This window comes from Patiria miniata, unplaced genomic scaffold (genome assembly GCF_015706575.1).
Source record: "Patiria miniata isolate m_02_andy unplaced genomic scaffold, ASM1570657v1 HiC_scaffold_6, whole genome shotgun sequence".
Lineage (NCBI taxonomy): Eukaryota > Metazoa > Echinodermata > Asteroidea > Valvatida > Asterinidae > Patiria > Patiria miniata.
In genome coordinates this window covers 13,346,100-13,364,306 of record NW_024037073.1, presented here as the reverse complement: position 1 = coordinate 13,364,306, position 18,207 = coordinate 13,346,100, and the positions used below count along the sequence as shown (strand labels likewise).

Sequence of the window (18,207 nt, the reverse complement as noted above, 5' to 3'; positions counted from 1 at the left end):
AGCTATAGTCCATCATTTGCAGCCATCCGAAAAGTAACTGGCGTAATTATTGTTAAAAAAACAAACTTGGTTGAAAGATAGTAAGGGAACTAAACTCCCTGTGAAATTATTCTTTCTGGGAAGCTGTCATTTTGAAGTAATCAACAAAAGAAGGCATTTCCAACGTTGATTCTTAAGAAGCACCGTAGGAAAATTTAAATTAGTAGTTCGTTTTGTTATTCAGCGCAGCGCGCACAAGGTTTGGAACGACGCACACGCGCGCGCGGTTGTTGTAATTCGTCGGATCAGTACGCGACATCGCGTATAGCTGCAATTCAAAACATGATTCAGTAACTTTTGATTTGAAATTGAGATCTTAGAATGCTGTTTTTCTCGGAATATACAGCTGAAGCTTAGCTGAAACTTCATCAGGTTAGTTGCTCAGTATCCTTCATTAGATGTTGAACTCTTTTGTCGCTTCAAACGAACAAAATGCACAAATTACAAATGATGGACTATAGCTTTAACTGAATTCACGACATTGTTCTTTTCAAGTTCAAATTTACAATTCACGTGCAAGTATGTAGGCTACCTATTCAAAAAGCGCGCTCAAAGTGTGACTCGAGATTACTCTCCAATGTACGCATAATCGATTTTCCTTAAAATCGGTTGAATTTGTTTTCGACATGCCTTTATTTGAACACAAATAATTTAAAAACTCTTTTAAATATCAAACCAATAGTCGCCAGGGATAAAGTTCAGATTCCAAGCTTTAAAATTGTATAAAAATAATGGCGGTGCGTGTTTCCGCGCCGACGCTAGAGCCTCGCAAAAAAGTTGCGGGTAGTTTTGGACGTAGTGTATATGCCTATCGAAATTCTACTTTTTTTTCTATAGTAATCCTCTGAGTTACTGTCTTTTAGGTTTGTTTCAAACTAAAGTTGTTTTTGTTGCCGTCTGTGTTCTTTCTCATGCTGAACCAGATCGTAGTCACTCTCCATATTGGTTCCGCAGTATCTGCAAATTTTCATCTCCTTGGCATGGATCCTCCTGTGGCGCTTGAAGTTGGTCTTGTACTTGAAGGTCTCACCGCAGATCGTGCACAGGTGGGGCTGCCTGGCCGTGTGCGACCGCTGGTGGTTAGTCAGGCTCAACTTTTGCTTGAAAGTCCGGAAGCACACCGAACAGTGCAGGCCCGACGACGAGGATGCTGCGGGGTGCTGAGGGACGTGAGTCGGCTCCGCCACATGGTTTGTAGAAAGAGCGCCCTCAGAGGTAAAAGAGGGCGCTAACCAAGCAGGGTCGTAGTTCAGCTGCAGCGGTTGACCACTGGGGGCGCTCTCCATGTAGTTGCCGTTCACCTGTGAGTGGTACGTTGGAAAGTCTATTTGATTCCCCATCCATCCCGCGGCGGGATTGTATTGGTCCTCGGCGGGGCATCCGCGGTCGAAGACGGGCACTGACTGCTCGTCCGGACATAACTCATCCTTGGTCGCTATTAGGTCGGGCATCAAGTAGTCCGGCACACATGATGCATAATCCTCGTTATTGTTTGGATCCTCCATGGTTTATCTCTTCCTCAGCAACTGAAAACCTGCACTGAGGAGAAACACAAAAGATCGATATGATATCCTGATCTACCTCAGGAAAGACCGAGCACAAAAGCTGATAGAGAGGGAAAACTATAGTTTTATCATTTTTTTTAATCCATCGCCGACGAAAAGATCTCTTATCCACGTTATACAAGGTCCATGCGATGAATTTTTCTGAGGAGCACATTTTGTGCAACTTGCTACTCCTCTTAATGTATGAAAACTATTTAACATCCCTAGTTGGTAAATGTTATTGAAAAGTGCACTTCTTTAAAAATTTCCCATGCTTTACCGGACAACCGGATGGCTGTTGCCGTGATGTCATTTCAGGAAGACACTGTTCAGTTCAGGGGTTTTCTGTTCTTGAGGAACCCAAAATGTACTCATTGAAAAGATTTATGAGAAAGGGTTGCTCGATTTAGCTTACTGCCATGTACACTGTAAAAATGGTGTTTAGGATTTAAACACATTTCTAAACACTAATTCTGTACCCACTTTTTCCACACGTTTAGTATCATGACATGTTTAGATGTCCTTTTTCTGTGACACGCATTATCCGTTTGACATGTACAATTTATAATATGTTTAGCATTTAAACACCTTCCTAAGCGCATTTAGATATACAATCCTAAGCACATGTCCAAAACGTAAACACGTTTAGTTTCACAACATTAAAAAGTGGTAAACGTTTAGAATTGAAACACATTCCAAAACGTATTAAACTATAAACACGTTTCTGATGTGTTTAAATGCTAAACACTGTTTTTACAGTGTACTTACACAACAATGCATCACCAAAAAACAAAATAATAAGTTATTGTAGCAAAATATCCAAAATTCTTGCAACTTTTTGTGCTGAAACAACCGTAACATTGAGGTTTATGCCCGGAATGACATCACAGTTTTGCTCATGAATATGGAAATTTGCATAAGCATAAAAACAAATGCACCAAAACACCCTTCAAAAAGGCAAAACGGATATTGAAAATAAGGTTAAATGGGACAGTGCACTTTCAAGGACAGCATTAAAAAAATACATTGCATGCCCTTTAAAGTAAGACAAGTGTTGTTGCTCAAAAAGTCTCGCCAATGTAATCTTTGTGTCTGTTTAACTCGTATGATATATATTTTTTAACAACACCGGTATAATTAAGGCCTTGGTGTATGATATCGTGTTTTGTTTATGATTTGGGTTTTTTTTTTAAACGTTGCGAATGGGTATTTTACCGCCATGATCAGCTAGTGCACGCTATCTCTATCAACAAGATGTATCAAATCTATTCATCTTGCTGATAGAGACCTCCACTGCCGCGGCAAAGTTACCGCGTTTTAGTGTTACGGGAATGGCCTGGCTGCAAAATAGAGGAATAAAAATTTGAAAATCCTTTCTTTCGAGCCTATTAGGTGCTCGTACTTAAATACACCGCTGACACCGCTCATTCAGACTCAGACCGCTCATGACCATATTCTGCCACAAGATGGCGCTATTGTGTGAATCGAAACGTAAACACACGATCGGTCATGTGTCACATGCACAGTGCGCGAAAAAGTGTGGAGCTGTTCACTCAATCAACATGGCGGGGTTGCAGTTGGGACGCTGGCTTGGACAAACTTGTAAATTTTCTGGAATCGCAGGGACGATTTCTGCTTTAGTGACCGGTTTCAGACAACCACATTTTACAAGATGTATATCCACCTCGTCCCTCCACTGGGCAAAACAGGTGTCTTCTGTGCATATACCAGAATTAGAAACTTTCGAAAAGATGGGATACACTTTCGAAAGTCACGAAGACCTGCATCGATTTTCGCTTCGTGAACCAGACAAGTTCTGGGGGACATTTGCCCGGTCAAGGCTGCGGTGGTACGAGGACTTTGACAAGGTCTCGGAAGTCGATTGGGCCGAGGGGGAAAATGCCTGGTTTTTAGGCGGAAAGATAAACGTGTCTGGTGAGAAATAACAATGAAGTAATCCCTTACTTTTGCAGTCATCATTCATTCATTGTTGTCCGAGTAGGCCTATTCATCAATTTAGTAAATCTACACACATTAAGCAATGAATGGTAGGGCCTACCGGTAGGCCTAGTAGTATGTCAACAACAAATTCGCCTTATTAAAATATGAAAGATGCAGGCACACATTCATCTTACGTTCACTTGCATTGTCACTGTGACTTTGTATTCAGGAGACGGGAATAATCAGACCTAGGCCCTAATGCCATTTATTTAGGGCCTACTTCAGGACTTTATTTCCCGTGAAAAGAATTCCTCCAGAGCCACGAATCAGATAAAGAAGATGAAATATTCTGTAATTAAATTCTAAGGCCAGAATGAAAGTTTTAGATTTGCGTCCAAAAATTTTCCAGATGACAGGAGGCTTTTATTCATTTTTCAGAACGAATGTTGCAACCTGAAGCTGCTTTTTTCTTCATATATCCTCTCAATGAAGGTCAGTCATTGCAAAATGATAAGACATATCCGGACTGAGAAACATTTCCAATTTTGTTAGGAAATACTTTTGTTGACTCTCCATAGACTTTGTACACAACCGCTGAAGTGGCGTCAGATTACAACATTCTTTCCTATTTTTCATTAGGCCTATTCATTATTTTAGTAAAAAAACAATGGAAAAAATGTTGCAACCTGACGTCACTTCAGCGGTTGTGTACAAAGTCTATCGAGAGTCAAGATTCAGAACATTTTCTAAGTATTTCCTAACAAAATTGGAAATGGTTCTCAGTCCCAGATTCATGTGTTATCATTTTTGCAATGACTGACCTTCATTGAGATGATAGGTATATAAAGAAAAAAGTGGCGTCAGGTTGCAACATTTTTTCCCTGCTCTGTATTGCCACATTACACATAGTTTCATCTTCAAGCCATACTTGAATCCTTGATGCTTAGGCCGAGTAAAAAAAAAAAAATAGTTTCTCGTCCAGGGTTTTTGAAAAAAAGGGAGGAAGCGGGGCTTTTTATTTTTTATTTTTTTCAAGATGACCGCCTTTTCAAAATTTCCTGCAACCGTTGGTGTTCCACTGTTCAAAGACACTTTTAAAGATGAAAGACAAGTTGGACAAGAGAACTGAACATATTTACTGTGTCATTTAGAGTTGTATTGGTATTGGTATTTATTTTCCGATGAATTTGTAGACTTTTTCGGTGTTTTTCTACTACATTTTTCAAAAATAAAAAATAATAAAAAAATCCAGGCGGCCTCCAAAAAGGAAGCGGGCAGGGACGAGAAACTTGTTGTTTTTTTTACTTCGCCTTATTGGTTGAACCATGGCATGAAGCGTTGTATTGGTATAACCCCTGATGAGTTACCACAGTAACAGATGTACATTAGTCCATGTTCCACTCTCTTTCAGTACAAAATAGCCGGTATCAATTTTTTTTTGGGAGGCAGTCACATAATGGCAAAAACTTTAGCAATTCTGCAAATTATGCTAATTGGGTCATTCTATAAATTAGGGGTCCAATAGGAAAATTTTTCTTTTTTGTTCTATTACTAAATAGGAAATGAATTAAAGTTAATGATACTTTATGTGTAACAAACTCCAATAAAAGTTGCATTACTATGTCAAATTATGGATTTGTTATTATGACTGATTCGCCACAGGCGGGGCTCCGAATCTCAAAATCCAGACAAGAATTAAGAATTTTGGCATAAATACTTGAAAGAGCCAAAATGGTCGATTCGCTGGTTTGTCAGCTCTGCGACGAAATGACAGCATATTAGGCGCAATGATTTCACAGTATGCATGATCTTACTATTTTCTAACAATCAAATAGGATGTTTCATGATGTTTGACTGTTTCATTTTTTTGCATGTTTGCAAATGGTGTACATTGTCTTTTTCATCACACAGTGTACTTTTCTTGCATTCCACATCTATGGCCCAGGTTCGAATCCCGTCCTGGCTGATATGTGGGTTGGGTTTTCAATTCCTACTTGATTTCATGGCTTCACCTGGATTATTGTTCTGGGGTTTTCCTCCCATCTCTAAACATTAACATTTCCTTGTCCTATCTCCTGCTAGGTTTCTTCATGCTTCCAAGTTACAGTGTGTGTGCACTGTAACAATTTTCTAAGTATTTCTAAGACAATTTTCTAAGTATTTCCTGACAAAATCGGAAATGTTTCTCAGCCCAGATTTATGTCGTATCATCATTTTTGCAATGACTGACCTTCATTGAGATGATATATGAAGAAAAAAGTGGCGTCAGGTTGCAACATTTTTTCCCTGCTCTGTATTGCCACACTACACTTAGTTTCATCTTCAAGCAATACTTGAATCCTCAATGCTGATTGGTCGAACCATGGCATGAAGCCATGCTACATAATCCCATGTAGCCTGGCCTATATTGTAGTTGCACCCCACATGTCATGTGCTATATTCCAAGATGAGAGCACCCTTGTATTGGTATAACCCCTGATGAGTTACCACAGTAACAGATGTACATTATTCCATGTTCCACTCTCTTTGGATAAATAATACTAAATAGCTGGTATCAATTTTTGTGGAGGCAGTCACATAATGACAAAAACTTTAGCAATTGGGCAAACACTAAATATGACTGGCCTTTTCTTTATTGCATAATTTGCATTTTTTTTCAAGCTTTTACTTTGAAATTTTCTTGTAAATTGCATTAGGTGCTACTCAGATGTGTCCAACATGTTGATGATTGTACATTCCATACGAAGTTACAAAATACACAGATAATTATTATGGTATCGCATAATTTTAGAGCTCGAACAGTTAGCCTGAGTTAGGGTAGATTCATTTGTAGGCTACATGTAATGGACGCCATTCTGAAGCAGGTTAGTAGCTCCCCATCAGGACTACCCTGCTAAATCCAACAGAGTCCAACGGCTACTCATATGAGTTTCCTGCTCAATCCAAAACAGTCCCACACAACCCAACTTGCCAAGTTGTTGGGTACCTGAAAATATGAAATGACTGGCATGCTCAATCCTACAGAATCCAACTGTGCGTTATTTTTCTGTTTGCTGCTGGATCCAACAGAGTCCAACTTGGCGTTATTTACCAGTACCCAACATATATACAGCAATATTTATCAAGGGGTTAACTGCTCAATCCAACAGGACCCAATGTGTAGGGTTAAAAGTAAACCTACCGGGTACCCTGTCAAAACTCAGCTCAGTAGATATACTTTTTAAGAAAACTGTGAAAATGCATTCATTTTTCTTGATACATTATATAAGCATAGGTTTCCGTTGAAAGCGTGATGGTTTTGTCCTAACCATGATCGCGAGGAAATGATGGTCATTCGTCGTCGAAATGACAGCATGCTAGGCGTAATGATTTCACAGGATGCATGATCTTACTATTTACTTACAATCAAATAGGATGTTTCATGATATTTTGAGAGTTTCATTTTTTGCATGTTTGCAAATGGTGTCCTTTGTCTTTTTATACTAGATTGGGTTTTCAATCCCTGCTTGATTCCATGGCTTCACCTGGATTATCATTCTGCAGTTTTCCTCCCATCTCTAAAAATGAACATTTCCTCGTCCTATCTTCCGCTAGGTTTCTTCAGGCTTCCAAGTTACAGTGCGTGTGCACTTCTTTGTATTAATTTGTATTAATTGCCAGAAAGAATTTGAATAAAATGAATAAATGAATAGTTGAATACATGAATACATAGCGAGTTACAGTGTATAAGATGTACTTACCCTTGCCTGTGCTACCAAGAGAATGGACTGCTCTAGCATTGTCACTTTTCAGAACTAGTAGTGTACAGTACTTCTTCATCTGCCAAATCAAGCAATGTTGAGCTGTACCAGTTATCGTGTGAATTCAAGCACGCTGAATTCAGAAAGTGCTGACTAGTTTTGGCTTTCCTTAGTGCGAGCACTGAGCTGGGCTTGTTGCCCCTGAAACCCAATCAAACTACCTGTTTGAATTGACACCTGTGCCAACTCAGTCGTGAACGGACGTCATCTGTTCTATGACGTTAATGCAGGGAGTTCCCTGTTTTGTGTTCCATTGTACACCTGCAAGGGGCTAGAACGCAATGCATCGCAGCCACTGAAGGGCGATATGCTACAGCGAACAATCAAAACATCCGCTTTTTATCGTGAGAGACCCTGAACTTAGTTACCTGTTTACGCCCTACAAAGTAAATTTTTCTTTTAAAGGGAATAAGATAGGTTACAAAATGGACTATATATAACTTTGGTTGTCGGCATTATGTTGTGAGCAAGAATGAAAATCTTGTTTCCTACATTTGTATATGAGGTTACAATTGGAAAAGCTGCTGCCATTTTGAACTCACTGTTTTCTGCACAACATTACACATATGTGCATTGACAAAGCACGCTTAATTGTTGTCAGTAACTTTATTCATTGCTTAAAATTTATCAAATGAACATTATTCTTCTAGTATTTTGGGATAAACATTGTGTTCCCCCAGCAGCAACAAGCTATGAAACCACAGCTACAAGTTAACCCTGTAAGCTTTTTAACTGTAGAAGAACCCTTTGAATAAAATAGGTGTGCGTGAAATGTCATCAAGGTTTGAATGTAAATTACAGCTTGATTTTTAGTACAATAATAATGTGTAGGATACATAAACAAGAAGTTAAGAACCCAGCATTGTTGCTACATGGATCTAGCACTCTACACTGGTAAAATTCAGCCCTGGTTGGGACCAGGGGCCAATTTCATAGAGCTGCTTAAGCACAAAATTTGCTTAAGCACAAAAACGTCTTGCCTAATAAAATCAGGTTACCAGCCAAAACTCCATGCGATTGTTATGCTAAGTAAACAACAGCTAAATACCAGTCACAAGCAATGTACATCACATGGAGTTTGGCCGGTAACCTAATTTTACTAAGCAATGTTTTTTTGTGCTTAAGCAAATTTTCTGCTTAAGCAGCTCTATGAAATTGGGCCCAGGGTTGAGAGACTTTAACAGGCCTGTACAAAATCCCATATCCACTGACAACCAGTGTACAAACTACTGTGAATGAAGCCCGCCGCTCACGAGAGCTGTATGCTGAGCAATAAGTCATTCGTGGCCGTTTGCTCGTCACAAAGCTCACTGCGTGTGGTCAAGTTTTGCTGCGTTTTCTGCCTCATGAGGCCGTGAGGCAAATATCTGTCCTGGTTTTTTTTTCTCTTTTTCTTGCAATTCGCAAGGGGTGTGAAATCTCAGCTTTAAAGCTGATTTCAGCTTTTTGTTTGTTTTAGATTTCAGCTGTTTTTCAGGTTTTTCCCTCACTTGCTATGTACAAAAGTATAGGAGATTTCCAAAGTTCAGCTTCTTTACACCTTTCTTCAGCTATTTTCAGCTATTTTTATAAGTGGTCACTCACACCCCTGTGCGAAGCGAAAAACTCACCCTGTGCGGGAATTCTGAGATACGTGTCGAGCAAAATAAAGTTAACTAGCCAATGAAAGCACATACTCTGTACGCGTGATTTCAAGATGGCAGCCCCCAACAAAAGTGTCAGCGACATTGTCAGTGACTATATTTTAGAGGACAAGCTGGTTGAGTTGTGGCCAGATTATCCTTGAATCAACGGTTGGCCAACCGTATACATAGTACATTTGTACCAATGATCGGTATGTTCTCGATAACAGTGGAATAAATCTGGTCCAGTTGTTTTGCAATTTCTTCTAAAGCCTGCTGGCGTTTGTCCCTATTTTTGAAATCAAGCGACGGACAAACAAGGATAATCTGGCCACAATTTATCAACTAGCTTGTCCTCTAAAATATAGTCGTGTGCGGCGGGCCTAAGTGTCAACCTGTGTTGGGCTGTGAGTATATGTATTTAAGCGATAACATCATTTCGCAGCATCACAAACCTAAGCTGTGACTCCTCCCACCCCTTTGACTTGACATTTTGTTCTTTGTCATTTACATACATTTGTTTGTATGTTTGTTTACTTTTCATGACAGTGAACTGTATTGATCGTCATAAGGAGGCCAATCCAGACCGAGTTGCGCTCATATGGGAGAAAGATGAACCGGGACAGGAAGAAAGGATTACATACAAGTAAAATCACCACATCAATATATTTTTTTTCCAAATGTATTTTTCTCAAATTTAGATTTCTGTTACATGTATCATTTATTTTAGCCCTGCATCTATGGCTGGCAAACTCATCTACACCATCACAGCAGTCAAAATCAAACAAGTGACTATCTTTAACAGTTAAGAAAGCCCTTCTTAATTTGATATTTCCATGCTTTGACTGGAGGTGTTTGATGTGCCAGCTGCACCGACCAGTTACCTCTTTTGTCTGTTGATGGAATTTGACTAGTCACAGTGTTTGCATGAATGTGATCTGAGTGTTTCTTACTAGTCTGTTTTATGCATGGCAGAAGAAATGGAAGACATTTTGGACTGTCTGTGACTGATCAAACAACAGGAAGGCTTTAATGTACATGTATTTGAAGGGGAGAGGAAAGCTGTTAATTGGTACTGCTCTAGACTCTGGGGTTGTGATTTATTTAAAGGGACACTGCTTCCTGGAACAGCCCAATTGGGCTACTAAACGCGCTTGGAACGACATGATGTTGATCCGAAAAAACATTTAAAAGTAGGATAAACATCCACACAACTACATTTGTATCCTCTTAAAAACTGGGCGTTTTTGTGTTATTCCTGTATTATGCGTGCGAGAACGACTTTCAGGGTCCACTTTTGCGACCCCAAAAAGTCGAGCTTTCTGGATGCTAGTTGTGATTTCATCCGTGAAGTGTTCGCCTTTTGCGGACTTGTAAGAAACCACATTTTGTGCATCGGAGCATGGTGTTGTATATGTACAGTACGTTATAATAAACACACACACAACGTATATATCGTACATTGAACGACAGGAAAAACGTATTAGTACCGCGACATGTCTGTTGTAAACAACCTGGTTTTGTTTGTCTTGTCTCAGGAACGGTAAGGCATTAGGTTGTTTTTTTTTAACCAGATGTTTGAAATAGGATACGTAAACAATCCAAAACTCGACATTTTGGGGGATTTCAGTACCTAGGGCCCCTTTAAGTCTGCAGGAATGTAAATATTAATGAAGTAGTCACTTGATTGCGCTCGCTGGTTATTTGTTGTAACCAAATTCCCATAACACCTCTAATCCTCAGTCCCCTACTGACAAATAAGAGAATCTTTACTTAACCCCTTGAATATTAAAACAAGCACATCACACCCTGACCAATTGGAGAACTTGTCTCATTTATTCAAATGCAGACAGCTGTATGAGATGACCAATCAGATTGCCAATACCTTGAGGAGCCACGGGGTGAAGAAGGGGGACCGGGTGGCCATCTACATGCCCGTCTCTCCACTAGCTGTGGCCTCTATGATGGCGTGTGCACGGATCGGTGCTATCCACAGGTAAACTATACACACTGTCATTATAACTGACTGTATTGGCAAGATCTTGAGCCAATGATGTACTGTAATGACACCTTTTGGGGTATGAACATACGTGAATCCAATATATGTTAGACAACCCACGAACATGGAACATGCAATCAAGTACAATCAAGGCGAGAGGTATGTGGAACGCAAACGCACTATATTTTCCATGTTCCACAAGCCCAAGTGGGATGACAAATATACTCTCAAGAAAAGTTGGTGCATAGTAAAGTTGGAACAAGCACACTGCACGTGGACTTTTCAACACGGAGTGTGGTATGGACCATTGTACATGGCATATTGTTATATCATGTGCTTGGATACTGTAAATTCATTGGTTGAGAACGGCCATGTGTCCAGTCTGTAAAATCGTATGCACAATGGTTGACCTTGTATACAATTTGCGTTATTAAATTACTAGAGCGCTAACTCGATGTACAGAGAGGAATGCCTGATGGGCGCATCCATGTTTGTGCACAAACCTATGGAAAACTCGAAAAAATTTTACGGCTATTTGCATATCTGCGTTTGTATTCCATACCGGTGCGTCATCAAAGCTGATACGCCCAAAACAGAAACGCACGATCAGCAAATGAGCGTTTCATTTTGCTCCACGCAAACAGCGCAACGTGTGGGTGTCCCTCCGCTGCAGATGCTTTTCGCCGTGACGCGAAAAAGTTGTTTGTGCATCTTCTACTTGCGCGTTGCATTTAGAGTACACTTTTAAAATTCAATCCATCTATTTTGATTGTGTTCTACAAACGCGCACATAAAATAAAAATGTCTGCGCCCAGGACAGCTTCAAAGCGTCTCCACGCTCAAGAATGAGGAGTTAGCGCTCTAGTAATTTAATATAGCTCTATGGTTGCGACTGAGAACTGCATGCAATGCGCAACCACTCAGTCTCACGTCCAGCAGGAAAGCCTGCAGTTATCAAGGGTCACATCGCACTGATGTAATTTATTTCTTGCATAGTAAGTCACAACCATTTATCGTTTTGATTTATTGGCATGATATACAGCAAGTAACCGATACCTTTATCTTCTTTGACTCATCTTTGTTCATGTCTTTGTGTGTAATATCTTCCAAAATATTTGATGATGTGTTGGTTTTGCTGCCATTTATAGCTTTCAAATGCACCCCATCTTTTCTAATAATACATGTGAACAGTGTTATACTTTAACAGAGACTTTGTTCTACTGTGCGCATCTGCTGTTCTAATGAAAACTTAGTGGAAGTATTGTTTTTTCATGAAAAGATTTTAAAAAGGGAGAAAAAAAGAAATCTTAAATATCGAGAAGTATGTAATTAGAATCAGTGACTTTCTTCTTCTGTTGCAGTGTTGTGTTTGCTGGGTTCAGTGCGGATTCCTTAGCAAGCAGGATTAGAGATGGTAAGGGTTCTTCCTGGATTCCAATATGGATATTTCTGAAGTAATAAGGATGTGACTTTGCGTTAATTTTGTAAACATTTCGCAAATATTTAAACATAACCCATTTCACAAAGGCTAATGCCTAATCATTATGTCTGCAGACGTACCGGCGTGATTGACATGATAAATCAACAATGATTGACATATAATAAATAGCAGGCCGTTATTGAAAAAGTATAAACTATGTGTACCCCGCATGTAATCAAGTACTGCAGGGCTTCTAAGGTTTTGTAAATTGAACAAGTTTGAAAATATTAATTATTTGTGCTATCTACATGTACATTTAAATCAAAGGAGGATCGTGCGAAACGTGGGTCCCTGTTTTTATAATTTGGGTTTCCTTTGTTTTGGAGAATGTGTAAACGGATTTAGAATTCTTTTCTTTTAAAAGTTTAAAGGTAGAGTCCATCATTTGCAGCCATCCGAAAAGTAACTGGCGTAATTATTGTTGAAAAACTAACTTGGTTGAAAGATAGTAAGGGGACTAAACTCCCTGTGAAATTATTCTTTCTGGGAAGCTGTCATTTTGAAGTAATCAACGAAAGAAGGCATTTCCAACGGTGATTCTTAAGAAGCACCGTAGGAAAAGTTAAATTAGTAGTTCGTTTTGTTATTCAGCGAAGCGCGCACAAGTATTCGAACGACGCACACACGCGCGCGGTTGTTATAATTCGTCGGATCAGTGCACGACGTCGCGTATAGTTGCAATTCAAAACAATTCAAAACATGATTCAGCAACTTTTGATTTGAAATTGAGATCTTAGAATGCTGTTTTTCTCGGAATGTACAGCTGAAGCTTAGCTGAAACTTCATCAGGTTAGTTGCTCAGTATCCTTCATTAGATTTTGAACTCTTTTGTTGCTTCAAACAAACAAAATGCACAAATTACAAATGATGGACTGTAGCTTTAAATGTGTAAACGTCACATCCTTAGCAAATTACATAATTTTAGTCTTATCTAAAATGTTCACACAAACAGGTACAAAAGCTACAAATAGCTCTGAAACAATGATACAAAGAAGCCCTTTTTGATTTTTGCAAGTTCCAGAGGGCCAGCCTTGTGTACCTCTTTGTACCTATCTCACTGACTAGCTGACTGACTCCCCGACTGATTGATTGACTGACTGACTGCTGACTGATTGTCACTTGTGAGCCAGCAGTGCAATTGTATAGGATTACCCTGCATACCATTGAATGGGCTAAATCTGGCCCACTGTGTAGACCACATGCATGAAAAGACCTCCACTGAGTAGCCATTCTGAAGCAATGGAATAGAATTGTGTGCATTCTGGGACCAATTATCGTAGGCTTTCCTTTGTTTTGTTTGACGAATTGTCTGCGCAGGTGATGCCCAGACAATCATCACCTCTGACCAGGCGGTGAGGGGCGGCAAGCTGATTGATCTCAAGAAGACTGTGGATAATGCAGTCAGTCAGTGTCCCAGCATACAGCGTGTCTTTGTAGCTCAGAGGACCGGAAACCCTGTGCCTATGTCAAAGATTGATATTCCACTGGAGGAGGTTGGTTTTAAACCCCTATACAGATCCACTGAAGTAACCCAACTTACAGATGCATTGCCCGTTGTATATTCGAATTTCATCCCGAAAAATGAGGTGTTCTTTTTGAAATTGCTATTTTTCTGGCAATACAAAAGTTATTCACTTTTGAATGAGACGTCGACCAAAAAAATCAACCCATGTTTAGTTATTGATTGATTATTGTACAATTTCGAATTATTAGCTGCTAGACACCTCCACGGACCATATTCAAGAAATAATGGAGGAATTTGCAGGATTGAGGCTATATGCTATTTTTTTCCATGAGGCCAATTGGAGGATTTTGCAGGATTGGGGCTTCATCCTAGCAAAAAAGGCCAAGGGAATTAGGATTAACAATTACCCGGAAAAGTATACCTACTGATTTAATGACCGAAACCTCGCTCAAAGATAGGTAAGGCCAAAAAAAAAAGTCTCCGGTTTCTGGTATGCGCGCGCGTCGCCGTAGCCATGCGCGTCGGCAAAATGAAAAAGTTTTTTTTTCAATGAAAGATGATGTCTCAAACCGCCAAACTCACTGGTTTGACTGGAATCCTGCTGCTGCACAATTTTAACGTGTTTTTAGATGGGGTTATGATCGAGAATAAGCTTTATGTGGCCTCTCTGGACTCCCATATATTTGCACAAAGTTTAGTCGGGCACCATTTTCAGTCATTAGCCGACATTTGAAGCAAAAAAAAACAGGTAAAAAAAAAAAAAAAGACGTGTCGCCGCACCACTTTTTGGGCAAGCTCCATACCACAAACCGGAGACTTATTTTTTTTGGCCTATCATTCAAATACCCTGTGAAAATATTCCATCTGTATCGTTTGGAAGAAAACTAACATTGAAGGTGGTTTCAAAAACAGGATGCCTGTGGGCACACGTTTATACATGCACTAGCAATGGCATCTAGTTACGAGACCCAAAAAATTGTGGATACATCTTCTCTGTCTTGTCAAAATATGTAGTAACCACTGAGCTGAAATTTCAACAGGTTAGTTGTTATGCACCACAAAATAATGAACAAAACGAAGATCCTCCGTACCTTTAATGTGCAAGGTTTGCGCTCAAAAGTGGAAAAGTGAAAGTGAATATTCAATTTCAATTGTTAATAGAATTATACTTAGTGTCAATTAATTGTTTAATAATTATTCAGATATCTCTAAAAACTGCTGAGAATCTATGGGTAAACCAAATACTGACTGCTGTCAGTCAATGATTTCTGTTTTCTGCATTTTGTGTGCATTTGATTTGTGTTATTTTTTATAGGTGTTGGGAAAAGAAGTGTTTAACTGCTTCATGTCATGGTATAGTAAAACTAGCTTCTCAATTAAATACACCACTCAGTGGGTCACCCCAGGAATCTAGTTTTACTATATACCACTCAAAAGTAGTCAATATTTTCTGTGTCCTTGCATGTTTGACTTGTAGGCCATGGCCAAAGAATCCACCGAATGCCAGCCGGAGATCCTAGACTCTGAGGACCTTCTCTTCATGTTGTATACATCGGGATCCACCGGCACACCCAAGGGCCTGTCTCATTCACAGGCGGGCTATCTACTCTATGCAACACTCACACATCAGGTAGGTAGAAGCCATATGTGACCTGCTGTGTCAAAATGAGGAATGTCCCCCAAAACCTTCTTTTGAGTAATCGGCGCCTGAAGTCGGATACGTGAAAAACCATGTCAAAGTCGATACTGGTTATTTTGTTTCCTTGAGTAGCCAAGGTATCGAAGATTTACACTGTGTATTTTTGTGGGGGAAAAATATACACCCAAAAGTGGAGAAACTGAAGAATGTTTTTCGCTGCCGTTGGTGACGCAGTGCATAATTTTTTTCAAAGCCGTTTTTTCTCGAAATGAGGTCGGCGACATTCGGCGGGACACTGTTGAATTTCCTGTAACATATCTTTGGATTAAATTAAGCTACAGAAATAAATTTGGTATCACTGGAAAGCTAAAGATTTCACATATAGCATCCAACAAAAATGCATCTGCTCTGTAATTTTTTTTCATACTGTATGTTCATTCTGATTTTTTGCTGGTCCAAGAAAACCAGCCTTGTGTCTTATATCTCAATGACTGACTGAGCTTGGGTCCCTCATGTATCAGCTTGCCTGTAAAAATTTACCCTCATCTATCCAAATTATTTTTTTCTCGCAATTCAGAAATTCATTCCCATTTTACCTTTCAAGCTTCCACCCGTACACCCGTACTTCTCTAGCTCATAAAACGATGAAACATGAGGGATCTGTGCTTTGGAACATGCTTAACCCTAATACAGAACTCAACCTATCAAACCCCAACGGCATGTTTTGTTGGAATCTGTCAGGATGGGTACAGTACCCCTAAACTGACAGTCTTTTACATTGGGTTGGCACACCTCCAGAATCAAAGTCAGAAATATGTGTGTGCAGTTTCCCATATGGTGTTGGAATTTGCTAGGATGGGTATGGTTCCTAGTAAAGGGAGTTAGGGTTAATGATCAGCTTAAAGCATCCAAAGATATTTCTGGTTCCAAACGTGTTTTTAAATCTGTTTTATTGGAATCTTATTGTTGAGTGTTTACATTCCAACCCATATTATCTGCTGACCTGATAAGACCTTTTTGTAGTTATGGTTTTGAAGTCTTCGTCCATCGTTTGTGTTGGTCTACATTCTTGTATAAATGTTAGTTGTACATATTTTGTTCGTTGGTGACTCGGCCACGGACCCGCATGGTTCGATTAACATTCTGTTATTCCTGTCTCAGTGCATGTGTATGTAAACAAGGGACCATTGACAACTACAAACTGTGCTTTTCAAATGAATCACTGTCGGTATCACAATTACTTTGTATGATCTAGATTTCTCAATATATATTTATATATTTCTTTGCATCTAAGTAAGATTTGAGGCTTTGCAATGTGGAGTGTTTACTTTCTTAGAGTTTAGGCACTCTCCTGAAAACGGTCAGAGCATGCTGCCCGGAACGTCGAGTTTATACTGATCTTGTAATTATTGTTGTGATACTGTGGAAAATAAGCAAACCTAAACCTGAACTGACTGACTCCCCGACTGACTGACTGACTCCCCCACTTAGTGTCACTTGACTTAGACTGGGTGTGGACTCGTGAACATGGGCATCGCCAGGATTTTTTCTAGAGGGGGGCAAAACATATTTCCCCCCCCACAAATCCTGTATTTCTCAACATATTCTCGATTTATCACTTTTTTAGAGGGGGCAGGGACATTTCCCCCCCCCCCCCCCCAACTCATTAATTTATACCACTATGACTTCGTGCCTCTTTTTCTTTTCTTTTTTTCCCTTTTTTTTTTTTGTTTTTGTTTTTTGTTTTTTTTTTTTTTTTTTGCTTTTTTTTGCTTTTTTTTGCTTTTCCGGGGGGAACAGGCATGCAACTTTTCCTCGGATCAGCTGATTTCCTCTGTTTTCACTTCCAATGTGTGCCATTGAAAATAGAAAAACAGTGTACAAAGTCTGGGAAAGATTTGAATTTCCTCTTTTTTGTGGCTTCCCAGTTGCATGCCTGGGGGAAAAGCCCCCCCCCCCCTTTCGACGCCCATGCTCATGAAGAGAGCAGAGCAGTGCTATCATATAGGATCACCTTGCACTGCCAAATCCTGCTCATTGTGTAAACCACATGCATGAAAATACCTCCAGTGAAAAGATATTCTTAATCAACTGAATGCACTTTTATGCACAAAAAAGTGGAAGTTTGTTTCCAAAAGCCGGATTTCGTCAATTGCGTTCTTATATCAAGTGAAACAGAAAATCAGTGGCTTTAAATACGTCTCCCCCACAACTAAAAAAGTTCCCTTTTTTTAAATTAAAAAGTAAAATTTATGAGTAAGGAGGGGTTACAAGTGAAATAAGTCCCAAAGTTTATGCACAGTGATATATTGGATTATTTTTATGAATGAAAGCAACAGTGCTAGCACAGGACTGAGAAAGGTCCCTTGCAAAAGTTCCTTGACTTGTTTTCAATAAATTGAATAGTATTTGGTTTACTAGACCCTCCCTTAACACCCCAAAAATATCTCGCAATTCAATTGTGTGTACGATTGGAGATTTTCGTTTTCAATTGACAGATTGTGATTACATAAATGTGACACTTTTGTGTGTCCACCCACTCACGGTTTCAAGGTGATTTTTATTGTTAATAACACCTTTACCACACCCAGTCCACCAAAACAGCCTCTCAAAGGATAGCCTTGGATATTTCATATTGTTAAAGACCTCAATTTTTCTGCACGCCCGACAAATCACTC

General features: G+C 39.5%; 2 protein-coding genes across 2 annotated transcripts in view; one reads left to right on the top strand and one right to left on the bottom strand.

Annotated features, from left to right (window-relative positions):
* Nucleotides 1–750: 750 nt before the first annotated feature.
* LOC119743113 (zinc finger protein 8-like) lies at nucleotides 751–7,828 on the bottom strand. Its single transcript, XM_038219467.1, has 2 exons — nucleotides 7,265–7,828; nucleotides 751–1,578 (listed from the first exon to the last, which is right to left on the bottom strand). Exon 2 carries the CDS (start codon nucleotides 1,542–1,544, stop codon nucleotides 915–917), a length of 630 nt encoding a protein of 209 aa, XP_038075395.1. The 5' UTR covers nucleotides 1,545–1,578; nucleotides 7,265–7,828; the 3' UTR covers nucleotides 751–914.
* Nucleotides 3,097–18,207, top strand: part of LOC119743112 (acetyl-coenzyme A synthetase 2-like, mitochondrial) — a 35,288-nt gene continuing 20,177 nt past the window's right edge. The window contains exons 1-6 of the mRNA XM_038219466.1: nucleotides 3,097–3,518; nucleotides 9,496–9,592; nucleotides 10,796–10,942; nucleotides 12,307–12,359; nucleotides 13,743–13,918; nucleotides 15,368–15,520. Of these exons, the coding sequence (XP_038075394.1) occupies nucleotides 3,146–3,518; nucleotides 9,496–9,592; nucleotides 10,796–10,942; nucleotides 12,307–12,359; nucleotides 13,743–13,918; nucleotides 15,368–15,520 (999 nt within the window). The 5' untranslated portion in view covers nucleotides 3,097–3,145. The remainder of the gene's footprint in view (nucleotides 3,519–9,495; nucleotides 9,593–10,795; nucleotides 10,943–12,306; nucleotides 12,360–13,742; nucleotides 13,919–15,367; nucleotides 15,521–18,207) is intronic.